Source organism: Candoia aspera, chromosome 5 (genome assembly GCF_035149785.1).
Source record: "Candoia aspera isolate rCanAsp1 chromosome 5, rCanAsp1.hap2, whole genome shotgun sequence".
In the NCBI taxonomy this organism is placed as follows: Eukaryota; Metazoa; Chordata; class Lepidosauria; order Squamata; family Boidae; genus Candoia; species Candoia aspera.
The window spans coordinates 43,929,353-43,956,372 of NC_086157.1; the positions used below are offsets into that span (position 1 = coordinate 43,929,353).

The 27,020-nt window shown below is 39.5% G+C and overlaps 2 protein-coding genes across 3 annotated transcripts in view; one reads left to right on the forward strand and one right to left on the reverse strand.

Annotated features, from left to right (window-relative positions):
• Positions 1–720: 720 nt before the first annotated feature.
• On the reverse strand, positions 721–13,240 carry GPR143 (G protein-coupled receptor 143). The gene is made up of 8 exons (XM_063305079.1): positions 12,997–13,240; positions 9,557–9,666; positions 6,555–6,649; positions 6,047–6,139; positions 4,439–4,548; positions 3,868–3,976; positions 3,270–3,387; positions 721–1,375 (listed from the first exon to the last, which is right to left on the reverse strand). The coding sequence occupies exons 1-8, from the start codon at positions 13,238–13,240 to the stop codon at positions 1,076–1,078; spliced, it is 1,179 nt and encodes a 392-aa protein (XP_063161149.1). The 3' UTR covers positions 721–1,075.
• A 5,553-nt stretch (positions 13,241–18,793) lies between these two features.
• The window catches only part of SHROOM2 (shroom family member 2), a 106,021-nt gene continuing 97,794 nt past the window's right edge, over positions 18,794–27,020 (forward strand). For both annotated transcript variants that reach the window (XM_063305078.1, XM_063305076.1), the window contains exon 1: positions 18,794–19,216. In XM_063305078.1, coding sequence (XP_063161148.1) covers positions 18,992–19,216 — 225 coding nt within the window. In that variant the 5' untranslated portion in view covers positions 18,794–18,991. The remainder of the gene's footprint in view (positions 19,217–27,020) is intronic.

Sequence of the window (27,020 nt, forward strand, 5' to 3'; positions counted from 1 at the left end):
AAAAAAGCAGTGGGAGTGGGAGTGACTTCCAACTTCCTGCCAGCTTCCCCATTGACTTTGCTTATGGGAAGCTGGCAGGGAGCATTGGAAATCACTCCTCCTCCTCAGGTGACCAGCGGACCTGCCTGCCACTTTCCTGGGGGAAGGGGGAACAAGGGAGCCAGGGACCATGAGGAAAACTACACCCCACTCCCCATCCCAGTGTGTCCCCAAGGGCCCCCAGCCTCCAGGGAGGAAGAGGGCTTATCTGTTGACTGCCAGTGCCCCCCAGCCAGCCCTACCTTGCCAGCAGGAATCTGAATCACTCCCTCATCCTTCCCTTACCACCCACTGCTGTTAAAGAGAGATCAAATTTTGGCTTGGGTTCCAAAGCAGCCAATATCCCTGCCCATTCCCACAACCCTCAGGCCCAAGGCCTTGCCACTAGCCAATTGGGCCAGGGGCCAGAAGGAGGTGGGAAAGAGAGCAGGGATAAGCTCCTCCCATATTCTCTTGTGCTGCACAATCTACAGGTTTCTGGGAAGTGTAGTCAGAATGTGCAGTGGCACTGAAGCAGCTACAACTTTGCCAAATTTCAATCCCATGAGAGTAATGGGTCCTGGATTTTGGACACATCCTGTAAGTTAGCCTATTTGAGGTACCTTGGTTCAAAAATTGTTGCCCTATGATGCACTGTTCCGCCCAATTTAAGGTTACAGACAGAGTTTTAATAGTATGTAACGTATTTTATTAAGTAAAATTTGTTTTACTGGCAATATAAGTTACAGAAGACATAAAGTATGTTAAGGAAGTTACTGATAGTTCATTCTGTCATGCTCAGAATTTATTGGTATCATAATTGCCTCAACAGCCATTTATATTTTGCTTTGCCTTTTTTTAACAAATGAATGGAGAGTCCCATTAAAAAGACATATGAACTGGGTTAAATATAACGTGGAACATTTCTTCAAGGCCTGGATCATGTACTCATGTATCCATTCATTCTTCTGCACTGGCCTGGTAGCTGAATAAATAAACTAACAGTATTTAAAGCACATTAAATCTTGCCAATGAATGGGTGAATGGATCCTGAAGCTTACCAGCCTTGGTAGACAGGAGAGTTCTTAATTAATCCATCATTGGTGCCCATATTTTCTTCAGATAGTATACTTAAAGTTTCATCTGTCTGATGGCTGGGCACTGTTGGTGTTTTCTTCGAGTCATGGAAGTTCACAGAGTTCCCACTTGGCAAGGCATAGCCATTTTCAGGAGCAGTTGATGTGGACATAGAATCCCATGGAATTTTGCTTTTCTGCCACTGAACGTCCAGATTCCAGCCAGTCCATCCATAAAAAGCCAATGTGAAAAGAAAGCCTTGCATGGGGTTCAGCACTCCCTGGGACGGATGGAAGGAAGGAAGGAAGTTATTTGAGGGCCAAGTGCAGACTATTACACTTTTCAGTGAGGACTCTGACATAAAGTAGCCTGGCTTTCTTCACTATTATCATCTCTTATTTCAGAATAAAGAATCAGCCCCAAAAGCATACAGACCATCCACTGAAAAATGCAAACAACAAAATGAATGTTGGTTTCCTTACGTTCCTGCCCATCACTCAAGACAGAGTAGGGATGCATCCTTCAGGGTATCACCAGAAATTTGTTGTGTGGTGACTTGAGATAAATCATTTGGACAAATCAATCTGGCTGTGGAAGTACCTTCTCTTTTAGATCTGATTGATGTCATCTTAAGATGTATCTGTCTGCCCAACATGTAGTTAATTAGGTGCTCCAGCACACTCTGATTTTACTTAGTAATGCCAGCTGTTTATGGTTTTTAAACATAATACTTCAGGTATTTTATTGACTTATGTTTTAATTTACGGTAACAGTTTAATTGTTCCCTCTTTAGGATCTTTTTAACATTGAAAAATAAATTACAACATTTATGAACACAAGTATAAATTATAACCCCCCCACCCAAAAAAATGATGAAAGTTCCATCATGACAGTATGTTAAATTCTAACTGTGGAAGGAAAACAAACCAGAGCTGCTGGCTAGTAGGAAAGCAGAATGAGTAAAACAACACTGGGGAAGGAATGAGATTTCCAGCAAAGTCAAATCCCTGCTAAGGAAGAGAAGCAAGAATAGAAAAAAGCAGCTATGAATGAGACAGGAAGATTCCAGCTAAAAAAGCAGCAAAAGAAGGGAGAGAACCAAGGAATGTGGAAGAGAGATCACCCAGGAGGAAATGAATGGTGCAGAAAGCACTTGGAGATAAGATACTAGCATAGTCATAGAAGGTCTATTGTCAGAGGAAAGATAGTGGAAGTAGGAGGCAGATGACCAGAAGAACAAACTTGGTGCATAGCTACTACAGTGCAGGAAGAAAAAAAGGGAAAACTGGAAAAGAAGTGATTAGGACCCAGGTTTGCTATGACTCAACTGGTATCAATACATTAATACAGCTATACTGTGGTGCTTAAGAGTTTGTGAACTCTTTTGAATTTTCATTATGTCTGCAGAAATATGACCTAAAATGTGATCTGTTCTCCACACAAATCCTAAAACTAGATGGGAGATATTTTTGTCACACACAAATATGTAGTTTTGGATCATTTTTACTCAATAAATGAACAAGTATAATGTTTTCGACTCATTTGTTTAATTGGGTTCTCTTTATCTACCTTTAGGACTTGTGTGGAGAACAAATAATGTTTTAGGCTGCATTTACAGTATGCAGAAATATTGAAAATTCAAAAGGGTTCACAAACTTTACATAGTATATGTATGTATATAAGTATATGTGTGTGTGTGTATATATATATATAGTTTTTATTTTGTATATATTTTATGTATATATGTATATATTTTATATATATGTATATATTTTAGAAATGTATACAAAATAAGTATATAAGTGTGTGTGTATATATATATATGTATGTATATAAGTATATATACACTGTATACTGTATACTATGTAAATTTTTTAAAATAGCTTAGAACATGTTTCCCTCTTAGCCCCCTTAACAAACTTTTAATTAAATGAATCTTAACACATTTATGCATGGCCGGACTCATATGTCATCCAAAGCCATCATATAGTTCAGCTTAGTAATGTTATACAAAACTCAACAATCACAGATTAAGTAAGTCACTGTTAATCAAACCATAGTTATGTATGAAGTGTGAACCCAGTCAATTTGCTTAACACTTCCATGAGGACAGAACGAGGCCTTAAATACGCTGGCAGCTTTCCTAGTGATTAATGTGCTAGAATAGCCCATACCATTATAATCCAGGTGATCAGTGCAGCAGTTCTGACATTTTTCATGGAGCTTCCACTGATATCTGGCTGCATTTCCAGGTAGAACAGAAGGCCCTCATTCATGATATTTGATGACCAGCTTTTATGGGTATAGAAGTTATGGATAAAAATAAAAACAGATGGCTTTATATTTATTTGATATTTTCAAAGTAAAATTAAAACAACCTTGCTGCCAATGTTAATCTGTTCCTTTTTATTTCAGTGAAAATAAATACTAGTGTGAGTACAAGTAATTATTTTGTTAGAATTCCTTCAAAGAGCCAGAAGCTGACAAATTATCAAATAATAAAATATCTACAGTTATAAACTGAATTGATTTTTTTTTATTTCTCAATAATAATACCAAGCTGTGCTGTTGTATATGAGAGGTAAAATATTTTTGTCAAAGGCAATTTTTAAAAATAGTTTTGAGTTACAACAGGAACAAAGGAATAATACTATATTAAAATTACATTGGAGCACTTACATATCAAGAAAATACACATAGTTCAGCTATAAAACCAATATAGGGATTTGCCTGCCTTTGAAAAGATTCCCTTAAGATTTTTTTAAATCTTACCAAATAATGATAACCAGCATAATTTTGAAAAAGCGATTTTTAATCTCTGTCCCCAGCCGTCTTTCATGCTCTGTGTAGATTCCTTGCCTTCCCTTCAATAAAGATGCAACTAAGAAGAAGAAATGAAGTATTTAATTTATATCCCACCTTTATTATTTTTATGAATAGTAACTCAAGACAGGGAACATACCTAATACTCCTTCCTCCTCCTATTTTCCCCACAACCACCACCCTGTGAGGTGAGTTGGGCTGAGAGGGAGTGACTGGCCCAAAGTCACCCAGCGGGCTTTCGTGCCTAAGGCGGGACTAGAACTCTGTCTCCTGGTTTCTAGCCCAGCATCTTAACCACTAGACCAAACTGGTTCTCTTTAAAGTTGTCTTTTCAATTCTAATAAAAACTGAGGTAAATAAAGAAATAAGGAAACTGATCCTGCCTGGCTAGAGCAAGCCTATCAGGTTTTGAATGCAGAAGGTAATACACTATGGATCTGCTCCCCACTTTCCTAGTAAGTAGAATTGCTCGGTTAATCATTTTTCCTATTAAAAATCTAACTGCCATTTGGAATCTTACCAGCAGTCACAGTTCTATTGAAAAGAATTGGGTTGGCCATCAAAACAAGCACCAGTGGAGCGTATGTGGTGACATAATGAGGAATTGCATGCTCCAATCCATTTTCACAACTGAAAAAACCAGGGAGAATAAACAGATTATAATTCTGATTTATTTGTCCTCAAACTGAGAAAGCATCCTGCTTAATCAGAGAAGGTTTCTTGTAATCTGCTTACAGTGTGACTAAGAATACCTTGAATAGACTTCTCCAACATGGCAGCATCCAGATGCTGGCTGGACAGTGGGCTGTATTTGTATGAAGAATCAAAGTGATACTATAGTGACGGACAGCCTGTTGTTGAAACTAAGATGACTGTTTGGAGAGATCTTATGAAGGTGGAAGCTTTCAAGAATCCACTTAATTAATCCAATTATACAAAAATAGGAAAAGGGACTGAAATGCGTTTAAAAAATGGCCTAATGCAGGAAATCAACACTAACCAAATCAACACCAAAAAAGGCTAAGTATGAACATATCCTAATGTTCTATGTGGATAAAAAAGAAATGGTTCCATAACTTGTATTTTGAAGAAGTTTAAGTCATTTAGATGTCTTTAAACGTGGTCAGTGGCAGGCAAACTGTAGCTAACAAAATATAAAAGCAAAAGCTGAAGGTTGCACCTTTTTTGCATACATTGTGCTGAAGGGGTGAGCAAGACAACATCCCAAACTGGTAAGATAACTTTCCTTCTTCCACCCTCTTCCCCTATTTCACCCCGCTCTTTTCTCTCTCATGTCCTCCTTTCTCATCACACAGCAAGCTGATGGAAAAAGAATAGACCACTTCTGTAACAGTTGTGAAATGAAACTAGACTTAGGGTCAGTCACAATTCTGTAGTGATGTGTTTCTCAATGGTTTAATTAGTTATATATATGCAGCTTAGGTTGTCAGTTACCTGGCCCATTTGATGAAATAACAGAACTTGAGGACACTGGCAGAAAAAAAAATCAGCAAATGAAAAGGATATTACAATAATTCTGTCCTGCAAATTTCACTTCTCACTGGTTTAACAACTCCCCATCTCCCAGAGACCTCCAAATACTAAAGTAGTTTTGTGGGATTAAAATTCCCTGGACGAATGGACTTTTGCAGCTAAATAACAAAAACTAGCAATGGGAAGGAATATCCGAACATATACACACTTTCATGTCCTCCTAAAAATGAATCCTGTCAATGTCCATGTTAGCACTATATTATGAAAAGAGCTTGCACTGCAGGGTTTTCCTTATACTATTTCATTAGACCCTAAGACTTAGTCAAGTAAATATTAAGTCAGGTCTTTTAATTACTTTTGACATGTATATACTTTTTTTTTCCCACCATGCAATTTCCCATGCTGTCTGCTATCCAGACACTGACTAGTTCCAGACTTCAGAAAAGTATCTCCTTCAGAATGAACAATAGAACATGGGTCAGTACTTAATTGTATACCATGGCAGTGCAGCTGGCTTTCAAATGGTTAGATTTCCATCCCTTTAATAAATATGGACCAAACCAACATCCTTTGGTGTCCTTTGATTTAAACAAATCATTGAAGTGCTTTATAATCCAGGCAACATTAGGCTTACCTAGAAACTGAAGGATAGTAGAGCATAGCAACTCCCTCCACACACAGCAAAATTGCCAAGCCCCATGTCATCATATGGTACAACACAATAGTGCTGGAATGATATTGCACAGAAAAACAAGACGTGAATATTGCTCCTTGTCAACTTCAAAAATTACATGAGTTCCTCTCATTTAATAACAAGGCACGTTGGAATGATGGAGAAGGAGAATACAATGATAAGCTTTTGAAAATAGTTTCAGTTTACAGTACCTCTCTCAAAGCAATACAATATAACAACTGGGAAATATCAACATAAAAATACACATACTGCAGCGAACCTAAGCAGAACAAAAGCCAACTGAATTTTGTTAGAGAGGATTAAGTAGCAAGGAAATATATTAGTTATTAGGCAAGCCATAAAGTTATTCATCCATGAAGATAAAGCTATCTAAATGTGCACATAACCATGAAAGTCTGGGTCATCCTGAAAATATCCCATTTTTAAAATGTGATGTTATTTGTGATACCTTACTCCTGCTGATCTTCTAACTACCAAGTATGAATCCACAGCATAGCAAAACAGCCACCAAAAGACAGCACTGTACAAAAGTTGGATCCACATCTGAGAAACAAACAGAAAATCCTGTATGTCAGACCAAGTCAGGATAAAAGATTATTGAAATATTGTTACTTTTAAGTTTGAAGTGTTATGTCCAGCTGTGTTCAGTATACTACATAGAACACCAAAGACAACCTGGTGAAATAATCTCCATGCACTCACAACTAGCATGTTGTTCTTAAACGCAGATATATGTATTATGTTTGTTCAGAGCTTCAGAAATAATTTGGAAAAACTGCTTTAGAGCATGCCAGAGCATGAATACAGCACCAGTCAGCAGCTCTTTAAAGTATCTGCATCTTTTCCCAGCATCTCACCAATAGCCATGTGAGCGTAGGAAAACACACAGCTGCTTTAAAGAGATGCAGACAGGTGCTTGGAATCTTGTTTTTTTATTTTTAGAATCAAATCCAAAATCCTGCATAATTCAAAAGTACAGTGTATTTGACTACAATATTCTTTTTACCCCAAAAGAAAAAGTACAGTAAGATATTAAAAAGATATTTAAGCACAGCATACTTGTGAGAATTCCACCTAAAGCAAGCCAAGAATGGTTCTAATAATCTTGGTTACACAGGACTAGTGATTGTACTTCTTGGCAAAATTATTAAATCACATTTTGTGAGTAGATCAATAGGTACCACTTTGGCGGGAAGGTAACGGCGTTCCGTGTCGTCATGCTGGCCACATGACCCGGAAGTGTCTACGGACAACGCCGGCTCCAAGGCTTAGAAACGGAGATGAGCACCGCCCCCTAGAGTCGGACACGACTGGACTTTACGTCAAGGGAAACCTTTACCTTTACCTAAACTTGGTTGCACTTATTGCTCATGACAGTCTGATGGAAGTTTGAATATGCAGTTTTCAAGCAAACTAAATTCTATAGCATTTATCTGTACATAATTCACATGTTTTGCTTTAGATCATTTTTCAGTTCTCAACAGTATTTACAAGTCCAGCATTCTTGCTCACAGGAGCTGGGTTTTCACTGCACATTTCCCCCCTATACACTGGTCTGAAACCTTTATTTCATACTGACCCGCTTCAATTACTTCAATTCTTTATTTTTATATAACTTACTTTTGTCATATATCTTTTTTAGTCATTATTGCCAAAGTTGACTATATAGTTTACCTGCAGAAAGCCATAATTTAATCATGCTGTATGGAATACTGAAAGTCAAACTTTTTTTCTCAAAGAAAAAAATGAAATTAATTTTCATTATTCAGCTTTAAAAAAAATCAGTTACTGAAATTAAAAACTGCTCTAAAGAACATTAACAGAAAATTAAATAAAGAATAGTAGTTAAGTACATTCAGGATGATTATTACTAAATAAATGGGCATAGGATTTGTTGCTTTAGACTATTACCTGTTTTTTTATTTATATAAAAATCCTATTTTTGCAAAGGTGAAAAAAGAAAAAAGAAATTTCATGAGAACTAGTATAACAGGGTGTTTACCAAATCCTATAACCTATCGACTGGAATTTAACATGACTATAGGTTTGGCCTGCACGAGCAAAACCATTCTAAAAAGATCTAAAGGTTAGTATTGAGACATACCATAGAACTTTGGCTCAGAATATTTAGAAGCTGTATTGGGAGAAAGACTGTGCCTTCAGGAAATGGTTACTGATCAGTTCTGAATGTGGTTGGAGAAGTAAAGAGTTTTCTATTGAACCAGTCTAACACTACTTCTTCATTTATCTGATTTATTATAAAAGATACATATCTGTTAGCCCTTTGAGATAGCCCAGACAGGAAGCACAACCATGAGTACCAATTCTATCTTTATTGAAGGATACATTAACAGAATCTTGCAAGTCTGAAACTATCCCTTCCTTTTACTCTCCTGAAAACGAGGGAGGCTCCTTTTTGAGATACTTTCTACCACCCTTCCACTCATTTATCAGAGTGTTTTCTAGGCTATGTTCTACCTCCGTCTCCCAAGGTGATTTCCACATACCATTACAATATCTGAAAATAATGCTGCTCTATTCCCTGTTCTTTTCTCTATATGAATTGGCAATACAATACATCCTTCTGCAACCTTCTCCAAGATATGCTGGTGTCTACAACATCCATCATCCCCAGATACTGTAACAGTGGATATGGGACTCCAGAACAAGCGCTGGATGTTAAATAGGAGAAGATGCACTAGCATTTTTATCCATGTGTAGTTGTGACATATATGGATTTGCCTCATGCACACTTTTGCAAATAAACCAGCAGTAAGAAAAATGGGAACAGTTCATGAATGTCACATACCCATTCCATTCCGCTATAAAACTCACATCTGAATCACCTTACAAGATTATTGCCAATATAAAACAGGAAATAAAAGCATAAAGAATATGACTTCTGTAATTCTTTATAATCCTTTTACCAGCAGTGGCCACATGTTTCTGTGTGTGTGCGCGCACTGGGAAGCATAAGCAGAGCAGGCCACATATTCTCTGTCTGGGATCACATGATCAGTCCAGAGGAAAGCGGAGAATGGAGCAGTTACCAAGACTGCCCAACTGCCTCTCCCACAGGGATGTACTGGAGGAATGTAAATTGCAACACTGCTGTGGGTAATTTCCAGTTTGGTTTGCATATAGCACACTCCCAGTTGCTTTTTTTCTACAGCCAATGGCCTGATCATGTTCATTTTTAAGCTTGATATTTCTTTAGTCTGCTTCTCCCCCCACCCCCACCCCCACCCCACATACTAAATATGATCCTGTTCTTTTCCCATGCAAACAGACAGGCAGAATCCCAATATCTTTAGGTAATTTCTTTCCAACATTCCATTGGGTTAGAAAGAATGAGAACACACCCATGTATGCTATCCTGACCTTTTCAAAGGAGGGAGGGATCAGTACAGCCTAGCAGCAGTGTCATTTCTTTATTTCATTTATACCTACCGCACTTCCTACACAGAATGTAGCAGGCCATATATCAGTTTGATTCACTAATGATATATTTGCCACAAAGTCTGGGAACCCTAACCAGACAATAGATCTGAAGATTATACCTATAAGGAAGAGAATAAATCCATGTTAATAAGCTACAACTCTGACCAGTTTAATATTCAAGTTGTTTTATACTACTTACATCCAAAAGTATTAAAAGAAAAAATAAAGATTTCCTTCAGTTTTCTATGATGGTGTAATAACTATGTTAGTGTTCTAGGTAAATGAAAGAGTAATTTACTCCTACGAGAGAACAGCAGGCCATTTCATGAACACTACATCCTAAGCATGAGCTTCCCAAACCACTCCCTACCCCAAATTCAGGGCCAGACTCCTTGCTAAGTGTCTGCAAGCACTTACATCCAGCAAATCAAATCAGATGTAAATCTCAATGGGGTGGGGCTACATAGGACTTTGGATGCAAAGGCAAAAAGCTGCTTCAGAGAGCCCAGGGTTCAAATACAACAACTGTCTACAACTTGTAAAAGAATCCTCACCCTCTCCTGGGTTGCAGTCGCCACCTCCAGCTACTGCACAAATCCAGAAAAAGTTGTCTCTGCTTTAAGGAGTTGCAGGCAGCTGCTATATTCATTCCCCATACACTTGTTTGCCTTCAGATCCAAAGCGCTGCCCAGCCCTACAGTGGTTTCTCAATCATGTTCTGGAAACATTCAAATATATTCCACATGTCTCCAATACAAACAAAAGAAACATCCTATTATAGATACAAGCAAACAAAATGTTTATGTATATGTATAATATTGTATGAGTTTGTTGAACTCAGGTATCAAAAACATGAATGTGACTATAATGAGCCTGGGAAAAGTTATCTCCATGGAACATGAACATGCTTAACATGTAGCATATGTGAATGAAAATAAAAGTGAAAACAGATTCCTGCAAAGATAGAATAAGGCACAGAATTGTTTTTACCGTTTATAACTTGAGGCTATCCTATTTTAGACATTTACTGAATTATTTTGAATCTCCCCAAGGAGAACTGCCCACTTTTAGAAATATTGTTATATTCCATCTATGTTGCAGTCATTCTAATGTCCTTTTATGTCTGGTTTCTGCTTTCAAGTACCCTTGAGAGGGGAAAACATTTTCTAAAATGGGTGTTCCAAACATTTTTGTTGCTATTGTTGATTTCAGTGCCTGCTCTCCCTCCCTTCTTTTTTTCTTCAAACACAAACAGCCAATAACACTGCAAGCAACAGCTATCTAGAAAAAGAGCAGATGATGGACAAGGATTTGGTTCTTCCACTCTGTTTTCCAAGGCTTGTTTCCCACGTAAGCTACACTGTGGGTGCGAGGGATGTGCCCTGAGGGATTGGGTTCTTTTTACCTTTTTCCTCTCCCTAGTCTTGTATCCCCTATGGGGCTTTATGAGTACACCCATCCCCTTTGCCATTGCTTTTACCTTTCATTAATGGTCTGTTTTTTATTGCAAGGTGAGTATGTTTTCCTTCTCAAATGGTATTTTGGTAAAAGCCCTGGCCTGACTGTCAAAGGGTGGGTGATCCCTCTGGCAACTTATCTTCTATGGCTGGACTGGGGACAGAAAACATGCAGGCAGTGCAAAACTGGAGAAAAAGGGTTGCTGGAAAGAAGAACAGCAGCAAAAGGCAGTCAGAGCAAGTACAGTAGAAGCCGTACATTTTGGTATGAATCAGGATTAGAAGTACTACAAGCTTACTCCCTGTCACACACATATGCTTCCCCTTTCCATCTTCCTGGTCCACAGCTGCCTGCCTGCCAATAAGGAAAGGATCGGCAGTGTAAGAAGCTCATCAGTTCTCCAAATTCAAAGCCCTGCAGTATCTGAGCCATTTTCTGGAAAGAAGGATGAATGGCATTCTCATTCTCAATGACTTTGGACACAGTTGGTCAGATAGCATGCTGCAAGAACCACCGGTAAGGAGATGTGACTGGGTTAGTGACTGACTGGATTTATGTCTTCTATGGCTGTGCTGTGGGAGAAGGGCCAGTAAATCATATGCTTGCCTGCAGACCCAGCTTTCGAACTGTCACCATGGTCATGTGAATGCCTAGAGCTGAAAGGATGGATTTCATTCATGAACTGAGATATGTAAGGGATTAAAAACTGAATAGTTTTAGCCAAATTCTTCAGAGCAAATGTAGCAGTGAAAGTAAATAGGTCATTTGGTGTGCTCTCTCTCTGTCCCCACTTTTGGAGTCCAAAGACAGTTTGTTCAATAGGAATTTTACAAACTGTTTTGCAAACACTGGAAAAGCAAAATTTAGATCTAAACATCATCTTTGAAAACAGATATGAGGCACTAGATTCAATTTCCTTCATATTCCATCTGAGTCACTCTTAACAGATTAATCAGTCTTTCATTGTAGATTATGGATTAAATTGTGGAATAACTAATATTCACTGCTTATTTCCTCTAAGTACTAATATATCTTTAAAAATATATGAATGTCTGTTAGCACATACCAAGTCTAAACTGCATATGGATTAAGAAGTAATTCCCATCATACCTAAATATATTTCTATGTACATTTAGAACAGCAGGTTTAAAAACACTTCTGGTCATTGAAGGCTTTTCTGTTTGGCTTCAGACTTATCAAATTATGGGTCCTGAATATTAAGTCTGTGGGAAGGGGATCAAGAATGCTTACATACAAGTAAACATATCAATTTGCCAACAGAGCAGCTGGGCTTCCATATAAATTGAATATTCCATATGCTTAATTGAACTGATGGCAACACAAACTGCAATCCAAGTCACAGGTACAAGCCACAAACCACACCCTGATTTGGACAAATGGTTTGCTGCATATTACAAAGTCCAGGAGTAAACTTCAACATACTATACCAGACTTTGTTGCCCTTACTTGCCTATTGTTTTTCTTCATCCATGACAGAAGAGCTAATTTATTGGTACTGTTGTCCTAAGACAACATATATTCCCTATTAAAATTTCATATTCTGTGTGTGTGTCCACTAGCCCAACTGCTAGCAGAAGGTCACTTCTTACACTTACCCCATTAATGTAACTCTGTAGACAACCTGGCTTACCCAGTCCTTACAAAATGCCATGGTAAGCCTTTTCATCCCCTCTGGAAACATTAAAGTTTATGAAGCGATATGGGACTCAGTCTTAAATATCTGAAATTCCATACTTCCTGATCTAGGAGTAAATCCACTTGAAATCACTGGGCTTACTTCTAAGAAGAAACCAGGCTGCAATTCTAGTGAAGCCCTATTGGTTTCCAAAGCATAGATGCCTACTGTAAAACTGCTTATCGTCTCTCCATCACGGTCTACCTCAGCCTCGCATTCGAATATCCTGGGGCGGCTGGAACGGGGGGTCTCTCTCTCTCTCTGAACTTAGGCGGGGTCCCCCAAACCTTCTTACCCAGAGAGCCCAGCATGTCACAGGCGGAGATGAGGAGGAGGATGATGGTGGAGGAGGAAGCCTTGGGATTCGTCCGGGAGCCTCGGCCCTTCTTCGGGAGGAGCTGCAGGGCGCTCAGGAGGACACCGGTGGAGGCGCTGCCAAGGCAGACGCCGCAAAAGACCTCCGGCTTGAAAGACACCACAAGCTGCGTGGCGACGTCCCGGCTGGGGCAACAGAAGGTTTCCAGCCGCGGAGAAGCCATGGAAAGTTTGGGTGAGACTAGCAGGCTCGCGGAGGGACGAAGGGCCACGATTTTCTCTCGCTCCTAGATGGCTCTTGCAGGCTGTCTTTCGCATTCTTCCTTCAGCTTAGAGATGGGGAATCACGCGACGGCCGGATCATGTGGCGAAGTGGCGGCTAAAGCCGCCCGGAGCTGCCATTCCAGGCTCCGTTTTCTTTTTTCTTCCCGCCAGGCGGAAATCCTAGTAAGGCAGCGAGGCGGGGACGGGACCGAAGCACGTGTCTTCGCTTTTCTTTACTCCGAGGCGTTGGCAGGGGTTCACTCAAAACGAATTGGCTTGTTGCAGCACCCGGTGACTCGGAGCCCTCTTGGGGCGCGCGCGCCAGAGAGAAGGCGAAGCTCTTCGTCCTGAAAAGGCGCCATCTGAAAAGAAGGACTCCCTGAAAAGGGTCAACCTCCATGATTTGTAAATTGGGGACAGAGGATTACCGTTTTCATCAATTATCTCTGTGTGTTTTCTTAGCATGACTTGCTGTGGCATAGATCTTCCTCCCTCACGTGGTTCTGTTACAGCTGGGACGTCTATTTCTTGAAATTCTGGCGGCCCTTAAAGAGTTTTTCTGGTCGGCTGGTAGTCGTACTCTAGCACTCCCCAAGGCGTGAGACATGCGATCACATCATCTGACCTCCCCTACGCCACTAGTTACTGCTCAGAGAGGTTATTGTATCTGACAGGGCAAAGAAAAAAAGTAAGACTGCATCTTGAATTACCACTTTGCACTATGATACCACATCTCAGCTCAGAAACCCGTATGAAAACTAGATGATGGCAATGATGTAGAGTTTTCTGTGTCACTGCAGCTGTCTAGTGGTGTCTACTGTGCTTTTGCAGCCCAGGTTCAGTAACCCTTTTTTACACTAGACCAGCGTTTTTCAAACTTGACAATTCTATGGACTTCAACTCCCAGAATTCCCCAGCCACCATGCTGGCTGAGGAATTCTAGCAGGTGAAGTCTACTCATTTTAACATTGCCAGGTTTGAAAAACACTTCACTAGACAGGTTAGTAGACTGCAGAGTTCTCTCTTTTTTAAAGAAATAATTAAAGGCTAGGAGTCTCCCCAGCATTTGGACATTTCTTTTTAATGTAACTGATCACTCTGTTGTGTCCATTTTGATTTTCATCTTAATAGTACTTTCAATCATATGTACTAAACTCCAATTCAGCTGATAAGACTTATTTCTAAGTAATTTAGTATCACGATCATTATCAGCCTAGATCAATCCACTACAGGATTAAAGCCTCTTCAGCTGACTGCAAATTGCAAGGTGTTTCTAGTTAACACCTTTGAATTGAGTCACATTATCTGCCCAGCATTTATTTGGGTGTTTTCTGAGTCTTGTCAAATATACAATCAAGGATTGTTGTTGTCCAACGCTAATCCGTTTGTCCTGTGATAAGGCCAGCCCATTATCATTTCTGTGGGGCTACTCACTTTGTCATGCGATGTATCCTTGTCTGTTGGTGGAGCCCTATATTTTTCTTGTCAAATCTTGTTATGTTAAGCATTTGTGTAGTTTTCAACTTCTGTACTGCTCTTGCATTTAATACCCAAGTTTTAAAACCATATGGCAGCACAGGTAGTATATACTGATTAAACTACTGAATTCCTGAAGTAGGTTATGTTCCTTTTGAATACATGAAATGCTTTCCAAGCTAGTTTCTTCTATGACATTACTGTCCGTGATAATTTTTTTACTGACATAGATGTAGCTGTCAACCCGCTCCAGTTCATTATTTTCTATTGTTTATTGGCAAAGTTGTAAATAATGATTCATAAATCATATGAACATGATTTCTGTTTTCAAGTTCATTTTTAAGCCATGGATTTGGTCACATTTTCATCTTGTTAAATAAGCAAATACATCACAAAATCTATTTCACTTCTTTCAGTGAGTGGGATTTTTGTTTTGTATATATATAGGGCCCCACAGCCACATAACATGTAAGTAAATTCTTCATTTCTAAATTGCAGACTTAATTTGATGTCATGATGTCATGAGGGACATTCTTCAGAGTTTCTGAAAGGGCAGGATTTTATTTTGTATAAAATGCATGTCTCTATATTAGATTGACAGGAAAGTCTATTAGCCAACAAAACCAAAACTTTTTAACCATGTTGCACCATACTCCTAACATTAAATGTCTGTAAGATATTTGAAATTGTTTATCTGTTTTACACATTTAGAACTGTGGTTTTTAAAACTATTTTGAAAATGTTTGCTTTTTCTGTCTCTTTGCAGCTACCTAAGAAATAGGATACTTTGAAATGGAGGCAGCATGACAGCAATATGGCTTGTGATGTAATGCCCCATTATAAGATTGAAATGAGGTCAAAGGATTTGAAGTGTTATCCTTGCAACAATAAAAATACTGTTTTAAAGGGGGAGGACAATGTAGCCAGAAGTGCCCCTTCCTTTCCTTGATTTACATTAACTAGCAGTAGCAGCTCTGAGGTTACATTGTTCAGAGGTTTTCTAAAGAGCAAAGGTTAATGAATCTAAAGTGAAGAATGATTTCTCTAATTGCTTTCTAATGGAACCAGTGAAATGATTTCAAAAACAAGGAGATTAAACATAACCTTGGGGGGGGGGAGGCCAAGTTCATTCATTTCTCTACTGCTTCTATTTTTTCAGGACTCATTTACAGCTGTTATCTGCTTTTGGAAAATTTTGATACCTTCAAGAGTAAAAGACAGATGCATGTCTTGCTTGCTTCCTTTAACACTGGATGTGTTGATTTTTTAATAGTTTACATAAATTGGACAGTATTAACATTAGACTTCCTGTTAACAGAGTTAGTCTTTGTCATCCATAATTGACAGAGTTTAAGAGGACCATCTTTTATAGTACAGCTTCCCTTGGAATCTGGCACAAATAGCAATAGCAAACAAAAAGTAACAATGTATGTTGCAACCTTATGATATAAACTGCAGCCTTTCATGCTTACATTGCAATGTCTGACTGAAGTCATGTGTTTCTTCATTCCCTGGCCTCGCCCACTCTGCCCCCCCACCTCAATGAAAGTTATTCCAACATTTTGTTCATGAAGGATATAACGGCCATTGGTGCTTCTGAGGTATTTGTTCACAAACTCCCATGCACATGAGCTCACCATAGAACTATATCTGGTGAATTGCCAGTTTCAAGTACATGGAGATCCTGGTCCTTTGCTGTAGGTGTCACAGCAATTACAATGAGAACAATCCTCCTCCAGTCACGCCCTTATTAGTAATGGCATCCAGCACTATGGTGGCTGTAGCAAGCCCACCGGAAATTGGTTCTCTGCTGAGACTTGGTCAGGGTCCATTTGAATTGTTTTAGCACTCACCGTATGGGGTAGCAGCAGCTGGCAGTGTGACTCCTTGATTTGTACAGAAGCAGCAATCACAAAGCAGTCCTGGTATTTATTGTAGACCAGACAATATTGTAGACCAGCCAGTTTGGTCTAATGGTTAAGGCAATGGGCTAGAAACCAGGTTTTGAGAGTTCTAGTCCCGTCTCAGGCATGAAAGCTGGCTGGGTGACCTTGGGCTAGCCAGTCTCTCTCAGCCCAACTCACCTCACAGGGTTGTTGTTGTGGGGAAAACGGGAGGACTGAAGGAGTATTACGTTCGCCACCTTGAGTAATTTATAAAAACAATGAAGGCAGGATAGAAAATAAATAAATTACTGCACAACTGGAAGAATGAGCTCTCATATGACATTTGCAGTCTTGTATGGTACATGTTCCCTCAGCAATGCTGAACCTTGTCACCATGACAATTGCATGACAAAACCAGGCCAATAATAGAATGTAGTAGACTATAGAATAGTCTCTAGCAGTGGCCCAGACCCAGACCTTGTTGCCCACAGGCATAGCAGTTGCTGAGTGGCTTCAGGCAGGTGGGGATGAGCATCTTAGTGCAGTGTTGACATACATCCCACATACTTACTCAAGTTTTGCAGTGGCCCTGCATTTTCTACCTTGAGTCTTCACACAGATCTTTTGATGAATTCCAGATCCTAAAGCAGAAAACACAATGTGCATTCTTGGATAGCAATAGTCAGCGATGCACCACCATGGAAGAACCCACGCAGGGCAGAGCACAGAAGCTGTGAGTTTGTCCTCATTTGTAAAACAAACAGTACCTACACATTGCTCTGAGCATTAACTGAACAAAAGGAGGTTAATGTTTATGTATGTCTACATGAATGTATGTGTGTGTATTTATAGCCCGATGCCTTAACCACTACACCAACCTGGTTCTATCAATGTAATAAATACATGGGTTTAAAAGAAGATACGAAATTAGCATAAACCACCAAGGCATTCGAGCTCCGTTTAGAGCTTTTGCACATCTGCTCCTTTGCCGTTCGGGAAATTGCCGCTTTTAGTCTCCGCCAAGCCCGGATTTCGACTAGGCTGTCTAGGCGGCTGCACCACATTGACTACTTCTAAGTCGGCGCTGCTCTCCCCGGTTCTTCTCCGCACCCGCCGCTAGAGGGGCTCTGAGGATAAACTGCCGCCCTGCCAGCCGCTTCGCAGGTAGTTCGGAGGCGGGCGCCCCAGGCCGCCCGCGCGCCTTTCTGCCCCTCCGGTCTGGCCCCCCGCGAGGAAAACGCCGGAACCTCTTCGCGCTGCAAGCTCCTTCAAGCGGCGGGTCCTGCCTTCCTCCCGGCCGCTGAAACGCCACTCCGCGGGGCCTCTTGCAAGGCCGCTAACTCCTCCCTGCCCTCCAACACAAAAGCCTTCTTTACTCAGCCAGAGAAGGCGCCTGTTGTGCGTACGTAAAACCCTGCGGCCAAGGAGCCGGAAGGAGCTGGCACTGCCTGCTTTTTAAGAAAACTTGGAAGGGGAAGAGGGAATGTTTTTCCTGCCATGATTCAGCCTCTCCTTTTCTCGATGTTTTGGGACCGTCCAGGTTGCTGTGGCGGCTCCTTTCCTGATATAAAGCCCCACTGGCTCCAATAGGACCTCTTCCAAGTATTCCGGGCGCAAAATTGCGCCCGAAGGAGCGGCTTTCTTAAAGGTGGCCGTGGTCCCCCGAGGAAAGGCGTTACTCCCGTTGTATAGGCGAGGTCACTCGGAGGCTTCCCCTAAACGTTGGAGAGAACTTCTCGCTACTATCCTTCGCGGCTGAAGGGCGATTCTCAGGGTCGAGCTTCGCCCCCTCTTTTTTAAACTCCCCCTCCCAGTTTCAAACCACCCTTTTTCCTGCTGGGGTGAGTCGAGCTCCCCACCCACCCCTATCCGAAACGGAAACTCGGATCACCTTCTGGAGAAAGTGGGAAATGCGCTCTGTCGCTTCCTTCGTTTCCCTTCGGGCTTCTCTCTCTCTCTCGCTGTTCCCTTGGGGAAAATTGCCGCAGTTTGTTTCCGCGAATATATTAACAGGCGCACGCAGGCAACTAAGCCAACAGCCATTAAAGCGTGAATAAATATTTTATGCTTTGGTCGAGCTGTACCTAGCTCAGTCAAGCGAGCCTAATTCCCTAGGGTCGCTTCCTTGCTTGCTTTTCCGCTTTCTTTGGCTGATTTAGGCTTCTGTTTCCAAGAAAGAAAGAAAGAAAGACTGAACTCCGGAGGAGGAGCCAGGGGTGGAAGGGGTTTGCGTCCCTCTCCCTTCCCATCTGGGAGCAGGCTGAAAACTGCACTAGGTATGTGGTTCCTAGGTCAGCGGCGCGTTGGATCAAACTAGGAAGAAGCTGTTGGGAGCGGTTTCGAGAGACCATGGAGAATGTGGACTTCAGAGGCGGACAGGAAAGGACTCCTGACGAAGATCCGAGACTGAATCCAGTATTTATGGATCAGGGACACCCCCCCAAGCTGGCGATAGGAGAGCAGAGAGGAGCTGATCTGTACAAGCTGGTGGAAGTACACTTAAGTGGCGGAGCTCCCTGGGGATTCACGTTAAAAGGAGGGAGAGAACATGGAGAACCTCTCATCATCACGAAGGTAAGGGGCAAGATCTGCGTGAATGTACGTTCGCTGATGTCTACCTTGACGAAGCGGGAGGGGTGCTCCTCAGCCTCTTTTGTGGATGTGGTCCGCCCGGAGAACGAGATTATGCTACCAGTTGAGACTGAGTGAACAATTGAGCGAGTGTACAAAGGGGTCGCGGGTGTTGGGGAGAAATGAAAGGGGGCGAGCTACATTACCAGGGGGGTTATGAGGTTCTTGGCTGTGGCTGAGTTTCTTTAGTTTAGTACTAGAGGTCGCCGGTAAGAAAGGGATTGGTAGGAAGCCTTTCAGGGTGGGTCTTAAAACTGCTTGATCACTGCTGGGTGGTGGTGATTTGGGAGTTACAGAAAGGGCATGAACAGGGCAATCAAGAACTGAACCTTTTAGTTGTAAGCGTTGGCTGTGCCCTGATACAGTGTTATATTTGGAGATGTTTTTATTATAGTCAATATACACTGACATCCCAGTAATTAAAGGTCATTTAAGTTAAGAATGTATTGAAGCTTTAGCTTATTGTTTTATAAATACTTACTTAGGAGCAAGCTCCATTCAGCAATGACTGAACATTTATAGGCTTGCATTGCTAGAGTTAATACCCCCCAAAGCCTCATTAATTAATTCAAAATAACATTTCAAGTTAATTCATCAGCCATCACACAGTCATTGAACTGGACTGCCACTGGGAGGAAAGTTCACCTTTGCACTTGTGTACAATATTTAGTGTGGGTAGGAAAAGGTAGTTTCAGTGTGTTGGGAAAACATAATCTACATATCTTATTCATCTTTACACAGTAGTGTTTGATTAAAAATGGTCATTTGTTCCTTGGAAGCAATACAGTTTCCTCCTCCTTTTTCAACTCACAGAACAGTGTCTTCTTTCTCTGTCATTGTTTGGCACCTGTACTAAATAAATAATATCTCATTGTGGGTTAGACTATTGGCATTGCATAAACAATATATGTCACTCTAAATTTCTTAACTTGTGACTTTTTGTGGTATCTGTCTTACTTGAGATAGAAAAATGCTCTGCCAGAAAAGGGGGGTCAGGGTCCTTATTTAATGGTTATAACTGAGTATATAGTTTTATTTTTTCAGACAAGTTCTTCCTTTTACTGCTTTCAAAAATTTGTGTGTAAGGTCAGCATTCCTGACTCTGATGCCCTCCATCATCATATGTAGTCTAACTCCATATGAGTTAGACTACAAAGGAATTGAGAATTATGAGAACTGTAACCTGACACATTGGTGGGGGTCCAGGTTGAGAAGGCTGCAGAAGATCCTGTGTGATAAGCTGTGCATGCTTCAAAAATGATTTACAAAAAGTCCTTTGAATCTCTCATGAGCACAGCACCCCACTAATTTCATTAAAGCAGCCCCTCTGTTTTCAGGAGCCTGAAAAAAAGAGGGGCTGCTTTCATGATGACCAGAGTGATATTGTGCTTATGTGGGTTACAAAGCACTACTTCTGAACTGCTATCATAGCATGTATAGCTGTACTTCGTAGTATTTTTTTTGTAAAATACATACAAAAATATACTGCTGAGCCATTAACTCAGTCTTGATTAATGAATTAACCCAGATACCAGACCTCATATATATGATACACTGAGCTTCACATTAGCCGATCAGTTTTAGCCCAGCATGTTTATGCAAGCCCAGCTTGTATCTTTTTATGTGTTAGTGGGTCACAGTTATTACTTGTACAGAAGAACAAGATTAAATTATTAAAAAGTTTTAATTTCCCTATTCTTCTCACGTGGCATGGGCAAAAGGTAGATTTTAGCAATGGTTCTCATTCAAAACAGTTGAACAATAACAAGTAAGCAAAATAAAAAGAATTTGTCATTGTCTTTATACTAGCCTCTTGTATGTCAAGCGTACAAGGATGCCTTAAATCATTGTGTGTGTGTGCCTGTGTAACATAATTATTTGCAGCTTCAGGGGTTGTATGGATCCTCAACGTAGGGATGTTCTTTCCCTGTGCATTGTACTTGGGTCTGTTTGGTGGATCTCAGGGTTCTCAAATAAGATCCTGAGAGATTGTTCTCCATAGTTTCCAGCACTTTGCTAAATTTGTCTGTTTCTTGATGAAGTGATTAATGTATTTTTTCCTTCACTTAAAAAAAATGTTGTTACACATCCTTTTTAAATATTCTAAGAACAATTGGAAGTTCATTGCTGAAAGAATGAATTTGGATATGATCTGAAAAGAAATGTAAGATTAATTGGTGCTATAACATTTTTAAAATCCTTTATAGAGAACAAACCTGAAGGGAAAGCTGACAGAGGAAAAAGCTATGCACAGCTGCCCTATGTTTTCTCAGATAAAATATCTAAGTTTAAATACATTAATATGATAACTGCTCTTGTCTGGGCTCCAGTAAGGAGATGGGAGACTTCTAGGGAATCCCAGGGTTTTAGGCTAGACTGAGAAGTTGAAGAAGGCAATGGCAAACCACTTCTGATGCTAAGAAAAGCATGTGAACGTATCAAACAATTCACTAGGAAATGAAAGAGACTTTACCTTTTTAATAATAGACAAGTATTAAATTGTATGATTATCCCCTCCTCCAAAGTGGTATCAGCCACAATAGACATCGGCAGTTGTTACATCTAGTTCAGTATAGTCTAATAATGCTGTTCAATCAAAGCTATCAACTTGATTTACCTACCTATCTTGTTTTCTGGTAGGATATTTTCTGTGGCTGAATACTGATAATCCTTTACAAATAGCAATTTAGCACAGTATTCATTGATACTTTTTATAAGCCATTTGCTTTTATTATTAAAAGGGTTTATATTCAGCCTTGCTTTGCCAGATTACTGATAAAATGGAAATACTACAAGATTTTTCATGGCTTGATGCAGCTGGATATGGCAAGAGGTTATCAGTAAATGCTAGTTGTTTTCACCTTGTGTCCTAATAATTGTGCTGGAAATGGAGACATTTAACAAAAAATATGGTTCTCTTCCTTTAACAGTAGAAAAATGTGATTATCTCTGTTGTAAATCATTTGCCAACAGAATTAAAAAAAAACAAGTGTTATGTGACTCTTTCTGTTAATGTACGGTTATTCAAAATAGAGGTAACAATCATTTCTCTGTGTCTGCTTTTCTTTTCTTCAAAGGAAACTTTGAGGAAAATAACTAAATATTCGCTGCTTGAGGGTTTAAAGATACCTTGAGTAGATTTATTTATTACTATACTGTTTTGTTCTTGTAGTGATGTTTAGATTTTATTACAGATTTGATAACCAAAGCAAACACTGCATTCTTATTTTTATAAGTAACTAAGCTAGTTTATGCTAGCTTAAGATTTGATTATTTTTTCCTATGGATTTCAATATATCCTAACTGCAATGTGTATAATAAAATTTGAATAATAAATAAATATTTTGACAGCAGCCATTTGCATCTTTAAAATGAACCTCATTTTGTTTTGTTTTGTTTTTATAGACTAATCAGAACTATCCTTTTCCCTGTGGTAACATGGTCTTGAAAAGGTTTTTATATTTATTTGTATATATTTATATATTTATTTAATTTTTACCCCACCTTTATTATTATAAATAACTCAAGGTGGCGAACATACTTAATATTCTATCCTCCTCCTATTTTCCTCACAACAACAACCCTGTGAGGTGAATTGGGCTGACAGAGAGTGACTGGCCCAAGGTCACCCAGCTGGCTTTCATGTAAACATTGTTTCATATAAACATTGTTTTGTACAATAAATATTAAAGGAAGAAAAAAAATTGTCTTGATCGTTAATCAGAATCTACTCGCAAAATCCCTAATTAGAAAATAAAGATATCCCTTTCATACTCACACAGGAATACATCTGTAGAAAGAGATACTAGAAAATTGGGCCTTTTCCAGAAATGTGGTACAGACATAGCATATTTTGATACTGTATTTCAAGTAATAGGGAATAGCTGCTTTTAAAGAGGGAATAATTAGCTTGTCTATTGTCTAAAGCCTTTGACTGTGTGGACCATAACAAATTGTGGCAAGTTCTTAGTGGTATGGGGTTACCAAGTCATCTTGTCTGCCTCCTGAAGAATCTGTATAACGACGAGGTAGCGACAGTAAGAACAGACCACGGAACAACGGACTGGTTTAAGATTGGGAAAGAAGTACGGCAGGGCTGTATACTCTCACCCTACCTATTCAACTTGTATGCAGAACACATCATGCGACAAGCTGGCCTTGAGGAATCCCAGGCTGGAGTTAAAATTGCTGGAAGAAACATTAACAATCTCTGATATGCAGATGATACCACTTTGATGGCTGAAAGCGAAGAGGAACTGAGGAGCCTTATGATGAAGGTGAAAGAAGAAAGTGCAAAAGCTGGCTTGCAGCTAAACCTCAAAAAAACCAAGATGATGGCAACAAGCTTGATTGATAACTGGCAAATAGAGGGAGAAAATGTAGAAGCAGTGAAAGACTTTGTATTCCTAGGTGCAAAGATTACTGCAGATGCTGACTGCAGTCAGGAAATCAGAAGACACTTAATCCTTGGGAGAAGAGCAATGACCAATCTCGATAAAATAGTTAAGAGCAGAGACATCACACTGACAACAAAGGTCTGCATAGTTAAAGCAGTGGTGTTCCCCGTAGTAACATATGGCTGCGAGAGCTGGACCATAAGGAAGGCTGAGAGAAGGAAGATAGATGCTTTTGAACTGTAGTGTTGGAGGAAAATTCTGAGAATGCCTTGGACTGCAAGAAGATCAAACCAGTCCATCCTCCAGGAAATAAAGCCAGAGTGCTCACTTGAAGGAATGATATTAAAGGCCAAACTGAAATACTTTGGCCACATAATGAGAAGACAGGACACCCTGGAGAAGATGCTGATGCTAGGGAGAGTGGAAGGCAAAAGGAAGAGGGGCCGACCAAGGGCAAGATGGATGGATGATATTCTAGAGGTGACGGACTCGTCCCTGAGGGAGCTGGGGGTGTTGACGACCGACAGGAAGTTCTGGCGTGGGCTGGTCCATGAAGTCACAAAGAGTCGGAAGTGACTAAACGAATAAACAACAAACTATTGTTACACACAATTTTTAGTATGAGCATGTCACAAAACAAAAAGGAAAACATGTTGGTTCATAGCTACTTGATTGAGTTTCAATTGATTAAATACTACAAAAGCCATGCTGTGGAACCAAGCAAGTATCAATATGCAAACCATGAAAGTATCACCAGTGATATTTTTTTTCCAGCTGATCTGTATGCATTTGTTGCCTGGATGCTGACAGGCATTTGCATGTACTAGCAGTTCTTTATGAGAAAGTTGTATAATCTTCCAATAAAGGAAGCATGTAACTCAGTTCAGTTTAATAAATTAAGGAAATGTAAGTAGGCGCCAACATTTTGGGCTATTCTAATACTAAGCAAAGTCTTAACCAGGGGCGTCGGCAGGGATGGTCACTGGCTTTACAATGGCAGGCAGAACCAGGCAATCAAAGCCTTACCCCTTTTAATATGAGTTGCATGTACAAAGGAATCATACTTTGATTGACTGGTTGCACTCACCATTTTGAAGTCAATATTTTGCTTAGATTTGTTGTATTTCTCCCAATTAGCAGACATCTCTTTATTTCATGGGTACTGTCCCCATCCCTATGAACTTTTGAATCTAGGAAGATAAAGCCTGTTACATCTCTGATTTCTTCTCCACTTATTTACAATAGGGTAGCATTGCCTGTTGATACAGTCTGAGTTATGTTTTTGTTTAATATTGAACAGCATACTGTTTTTTGTGTCCTCTTTCACCTTCAACAAGAGCTGCCTATATAAGGAGACTCCTGTTGAAGGTGAAAGGCTTTTTTTTTTTTGCACTCTTTCTATCTGCTACTTAATATTTCTTTTAAAAAAGCTACATGCAAGAGCATACAGCAATATAATCACCGTATGTAAGTCAAGATTGGAGCTTTCGTCCTAGAAGAAAAAAAACCCTCTGTATTTTTGGTATTGGAATGCTGGGTGTAGAAAATGTTGTTGTCTTTCTGTAGACATCTTTAAGTCACATTTTTACTATCCAATTATTAGAAAAATAACCCACAAGTAACCCATGAGAGTGAGTGGTTAAGTTGGCTCAGTTCTGTTGTGAGCAGAGTACCTGAAAGACACGCATAAACAAGTGCAATGGATAATATATTTTTAATTATATACTGTAATTGCAGCATGAGGATGCACTTCTGTCATGAAGAGATAACATTGTCATGCTACTGAATATGGACATTCTGTTCTTTGGTATAATAGTGTTTCCTTCCCAGTTATCATTCTTACAATTGTTGTGACTGCAGATTTCAAGGCAACCAGTTGGACAACAGCTGTGATAAGAGTGACACAAATATATTGGAAATTGCCAGCTATTGAAATTGTATACTTAGAAGCCGCCGTTGCAATCATGTTCACATATGAAGAATCCCTATGAAGTCAGCGAGGCTTATTTCAAAGCGGAAGTCTGACCCTTTGAATGTTTCATCATTACAACAGTACAGTATAGAAACCACTGTCACCTTTGTTTCTACAGACTATATTTTATACAGTTACCTTGTCTTCCTGTTGAAAGCTGGAGCACACATTGTTTCAGATATATTTTGGGAAAAGATTAACAGAAGTATGGTGATACCTTCTCATTTCTTCTGACTTACACTTTTGCCATAGAATCAGTAATTATAGGGCTGTAGATTCACTTATTGTCTGAATAAGTTCTGACTATGCAAAAAAGTTTTTTGGCTGAACTTTTTAACCCAGTTTTGGTAGTTAAAAAAAAACAAAACTTTTGCCACTTCTGTAATTGCACAGCATTTCCTTCTTATTAAAAAGAATAATACTGTTGTGTGTGAGTGATGACAAAATTAAGTACAGTAGTTTTCATGGAAAACTATAAAATTATTTGTATTTTTAAATGGAATTGCCTCATAGATGGCTAATGAATCTAATGGGCATTCTATTTAAATCTACCTTAGCAGTTGCAAACTGTGACTCCAGACTATTTTCAGAAATGGTTATAGGAGAATTCTTAGAATTAAGTCTACATATCTGGAGGCACTCTGACTACACATTTGCCTGTAAGTTAGTTCCATTATGCTTGGAAATACCTTGGTAGATGTGTAGAATTGTTCTGCAGAGTTCCATTTCACAACTGAATTTAGATATATGACATACCAAGAATATTCTTTCAAAATTTAAATCTTTTCTACATAATACATTTTTTAAAGAATGTATACTCTATTAAGTTATCCAACCCCGTTCTAAAGCCATCAAAATTAGTAGCCATCAACACACCTTATGGTAATGAGTTCAGAGGTTAATTATTGATAGAGTGGGTGTAAATGTCTACATGAGAGAGGGAGTGGGAAGAGAATGTTTAAAGCATGCTTCAAATGCATTTGAATTTGAGAAAGGTAATTATCATTGGAAATATATTGGTGCAACTAGCAAAATGGAAACTTTATGTTACCATAATAAATCATTCCTAGTAGTATGATCTAATGCATATATTTTGATCTTGATTTTTTTTCAAGCAAAAGCTACTAAACATTCAAATTCAAGCATGCAAAAGGAAAGTAGTGGTACACAAGAGATGACTATATTACTTAATGAACTGTATGGTTAAACTATGGAATACATAATGGAAACCAGTTTACAATGGTTTTGAAATGTATTAAATTCATTCATGAAAGATTAACTGTACTTTATCAATAAGTACTAGGCATAATAGTTTTACAGTCTTTCAGCTGTAAATCATACTGTCCAAATACCACTGCCTAAGAAGAAAACTTCTAAG

Coding starts and splice junctions, on each gene's coding strand:
- GPR143 (XM_063305079.1), bottom strand. CDS start 13,240: ATGGCTTCTCCGCGGCTGGAAACCTTCTGTTGCCCCAGCCGGGACGTC. Junction 9,667..12,996: donor TGACATGCTGGGCTCTCTGG/GTAAGAAGGTTT, acceptor TCTTCCTTATAG/GTATAATCTTCAGATCTATT. Junction 6,650..9,556: donor CATTCTGTGTAGGAAGTGCG/GTAGGTATAAAT, acceptor TTTGTTTCTCAG/ATGTGGATCCAACTTTTGTA.